Source organism: Rattus rattus, unplaced genomic scaffold (assembly GCF_011064425.1).
Source record: "Rattus rattus isolate New Zealand unplaced genomic scaffold, Rrattus_CSIRO_v1 PGA_scaffold_65, whole genome shotgun sequence".
Taxonomy (NCBI): Eukaryota; Metazoa; Chordata; class Mammalia; order Rodentia; family Muridae; genus Rattus; species Rattus rattus.
In genome coordinates this window covers 8329-12339 of record NW_022651182.1, presented here as the reverse complement: position 1 = coordinate 12339, position 4011 = coordinate 8329, and the positions used below count along the sequence as shown (strand labels likewise).

Here is a 4011-nt window from a genome sequence, read left to right as displayed (position 1 = left end):
TTTAAAGAGAGGGCAAGTGACATTAGAGACTTAAAAAAGCGATTTCTGTCCTGTGCATGTAATGTGGATCTTCCGGATCTTCTTCTTATAGATGAAGAATGCATCATCGTAGCTCATGATCTTAGCCCAAGCGAGACTGCGATGCTCAACAGAAAATACGTAAGAGGATTTGCAACTGACATAGGGGGTGCCACATCGCACTCGGCCATCATGGCAAAGACCCTAGAGATACCTGCTGTAGTTTCTCTTAAAGAGATCACCAAAGGAGTGAAAAATGGAGAGATGATGGCCATTGATGCTAGGGAAGGAATTGCGATGGTGGGATTGGATAACGGAGAAATACAGGAATGAAAGAAACGGGAAAAAGAACTGGAGGAAAGTAGAAAAGAACTTGAAGAATTTAAGAAAAGAGAGTGTATGCTCAAATGCGGAACCAAATTCAATGTTAGGGGTAATATTGGGCAACCTAAGGATCTTCAGAAAGTTATTTCATATGGAGGTAAGGGAGTGGGATTGTTCAGGAGTGAATTCCTATATATGGAATCGGCAGATTGACCAACCGAAGAAGAACAATACGAAGCATATCGTTCCGTTCTAGAAAACAGTGAAGGAGAGGAAATAACAATAAGAACCCTTGACATTGGTGGAGACAAAACCCTTAACTACTTCACGTTTCCTAAAGAACTAAACCCTTTCCTAGGGTATAGGGCCCTTAGATTATGCCTGAGCAAAAGAGAGATATTCGTTACGCAGCTAAGAGCTCTTCTGAGGGCCAGTGTGCATGGAAAACTGAAGATCATGTTCCCAATGGTTGCAACAATAGATGAATTCCGGGAAGCAAAAAAAATTACCAAAGAGGTGGAAGAGAAACTAATATCTGAAGGTATAAAAGTGTCGAAAGACTATAAATTGGGGATGATGGTGGAAATACCAAGCAGCGCTATATTAGCTGATAAATTCTCGGAGGAGTCGGAGTTCTTTTCAGTAGGTAGCAATGACCTTATCCAATACACACATGCTGCGGATAGAATGTCGGAGGAAGTCAATTACCTATACCAACCCAGCAATCCAAGCATTCTTAGACTTATAGATTGGGCCATAAAAGGTGCTGCTTCTAAAAACAGAGAAGTAAGTGTATGTGGAGAAATGTCCAGTTCTCCAATTTCGGCCGTTATACTGATTGGACTGGGTGTAAAATCCCTGTCCATGAGTGCGACTGCAATTCCAAACATAAAAAGGGTAATAAGTCAGTTGACTCTTGAGGAATGTAGGGAAATTGCAAGAAAATGTTTGGATGTTTCTACGGAAGGAGAGGTGCTAGAAATGGTTAAAGAATACTTCCGCAAGAAAGGAGTTAGATACTAGGCGACAAGGCAATAATATTAGCCTAGTATAATAGGGAAAAAGATGAAGAAATCTTCGGGTTCTTTGATTTATAGATTAATCACTAGGGTGGAGAGCTTCCTTCCCCAGTGGATGCTAACCCACAACGGAAAAATAAGAAGAATAATTTCTGAAGCAGTTGTTATGGAGCGATTTGTTTTGACAAGTCAAAAGGCGGCACAGTCAAGACGACAAAAGATCATCCTACAGCAAATGGTTGCTCCAAAGGACAAGAGAATTACCGAAGACCTTCGCTAGAAAAAGAAGGATCTTCTTTTGAGCCCAAAGGATGGGTTGGAGTGCTCGTAGTACTCCACTTCAGGTAGATCCCTAATCTCCTCCACAAACAGAGACGGGGTATCAATCCTTATTCCTGATTTTGAATTGACAGGAGAAAAGGTAATATACAGTTTGTGTTGAGCCCGAGTTACAGCAACATAAGCCAACCTTCTCTCCTCCTCTAGTTCCGTTTGAGTTTTAGACCTAAATGAAGGGAAAACGGTCTTTACCATCTTCACCATAAAGACATACTTATATTCGAGTCCTTTAGCCTGATGAACGGTGCTTAGCAAGACCATATCCTCCTTCTTACTCCCAACATCAACGCTCCTCAGTGTTATCTCTTCTATTATTTGGCGATTGGTTTTATTTGAACTGGACAATTGAGACAGGTGTTCGGCAAACTGCTGAATGTTCTCCATCCGACCCTCAGCCTTATCCTTCTGTGATCTTTCCTCATAATTTGTGAGTTCTATTATTCGGTTAACCACCGCAAATATACTCTTCTCTTTGATTGGATCCAATTCCTTTATCCACTCTCCAATTAGCCTTAGACCTTTTTTAGCCGGAGAAGATAGTGCAGAGCATTTATCTAAAGAGTCTATGGCATCAACCAGGTTGAGGCCCTCGTCCCTCATGAATCCATAGAAGGTGTTAAAGGCTTTTTCACCAACACCCACCTTCAACTCATTAAGCACATCATAGAGAAAGATGTGTACTCCGCCATCCCTCCAGAAGTAGAGAAGTTTAAGAAAGGACAATAGAAACTTAATTTCCTTGCGAGAAAAGAATTCGGTAGCATTGGTTATGGAATACTCTATATTTGCCTGCTTTAGGGCCAGCTCAAAGGGCTTTGACAGGAAGTTATTTCTGTAGAGGATAACTATATCTTTGGGGGATATACCCCTATTGGATCTCAAAAGGGCCTTTATTTCTGAACAAACATAAGCAGCTTCTTGTTCGTCGGTTCTGAATTTCCGACAGGTTATCTTATGGTCATTTCTAATGTCCGACGCAGCCCTAAGTTTCTTAGAAAGTCTATGGTCCGTTCGATACATATTAATGATGGTATTGGCGGCGTTGAGTATCTGTGGAGTGGACCTATAGTTATCCTCCAGCTTTATACAATTAGCCTTGTATTCATCAAGAAACTCGGAGCATATTCCAGGTTTGGCTCCCCTGAAACCATAAATGGATTGATCAGGATCTCCTACACAGAATAGATTGGATACCTCCGGTTGAGTTATCTTTCGAATTATGGCTATCTGTATTCCGCTGGTGTCCTGAAACTCGTCTATCAGTATGGCCTTGAAGTATTCGGACCAGTACTTTCTAACTTCTGGGACATCTAGAACCTTTAGGGCAAAGACCTCCAGGTCGTCATAATCAAAATAATTATTGTCACGTAGTTCTTTGGTGTAGAGATTGTAGAGCTCCAGAAAGTACTTAAAGTCCACCTTTCTCTTCTTTGAGACCAATTCTGCCTCCTCCATAAGAGAAAGATCATTACTCCTTATCTTTGTAACCGAGATTAGGTTGATGACGTCTCTAACGTCCATTTCACCGTCATTCCCCTCTATGATAAAGTGTTTGAGCAATCTTCGAACTATTGCCCGTCTGTCATTTTCATCTATCAGCTTGAAGTTCCTATATTTAGTATCCAGTTTCTCTACATCCTTCACCAGAAGATGATGAAAGAAAGCGTGGAATGTGAAAATGTAGGGGGGTATCTTGTCCTCTCCCGTCTGTCGTTCTATACGACTTCTAATCTCATCTTTTGCCTTGTTAGTAAAGGTTATGATAAGAATCCGTCTAGGGTCTATTTCATCCTGATTTATAAACTTAACTACCCTCTCTATAAGTATCCTAGTTTTTCCGGTTCCTGCTCCGGCTAAAACCAAAACGGGTCTATTTGGTGCCTGAACTGCAGCTTGTTGCTGACTATTAAGTGACATGTAGGAGAAACTCTATTTTTGATTCTCCTCCTCTTTCTTCTTCTCCAAGTACTTGAAGAAATCCTCGGTGCTCATTTCTGGGTGTTCAGTAAAGTCTATAGTTTCATCTCAGGTTACGTATTTGGAGTCCTTCAATTTGGCTTCCTTTGCCAGCTCCTCATCATGTTTCTTTATCTCTGCCGGAGTAATTTTCTGAGTACCGGGTAAAGTCATATCAAATGGATTATTTTTATTTGGGATTGGAAGATCCTCTGTGGACATTACCACATTGGCCCTATCCATGTTCACGTAAATGATCCCGTTGCTTCGTGTCATCCAGTTTAGAGCATTCTTGCTAGCACCCACAGTGAACATATAGAAGAATTGAAGTCCAAAGGCAATCACGAACAGAACC

At 41.2% G+C, this 4011-nt stretch overlaps 1 protein-coding gene across 1 annotated transcript; it reads right to left on the bottom strand.

Moving 5' to 3' along the window:
• Positions 1 to 1637: 1637 nt before the first annotated feature.
• Positions 1638 to 3617, bottom strand: LOC116889727 (ATP-dependent DNA helicase PcrA-like). Its single transcript, XM_032890602.1, has one exon. The coding sequence runs from the start codon at positions 3615 to 3617 to the stop codon at positions 1638 to 1640; it is 1980 nt and encodes a 659-aa protein (XP_032746493.1).
• Positions 3618 to 4011: the final 394 nt, after the last annotated feature.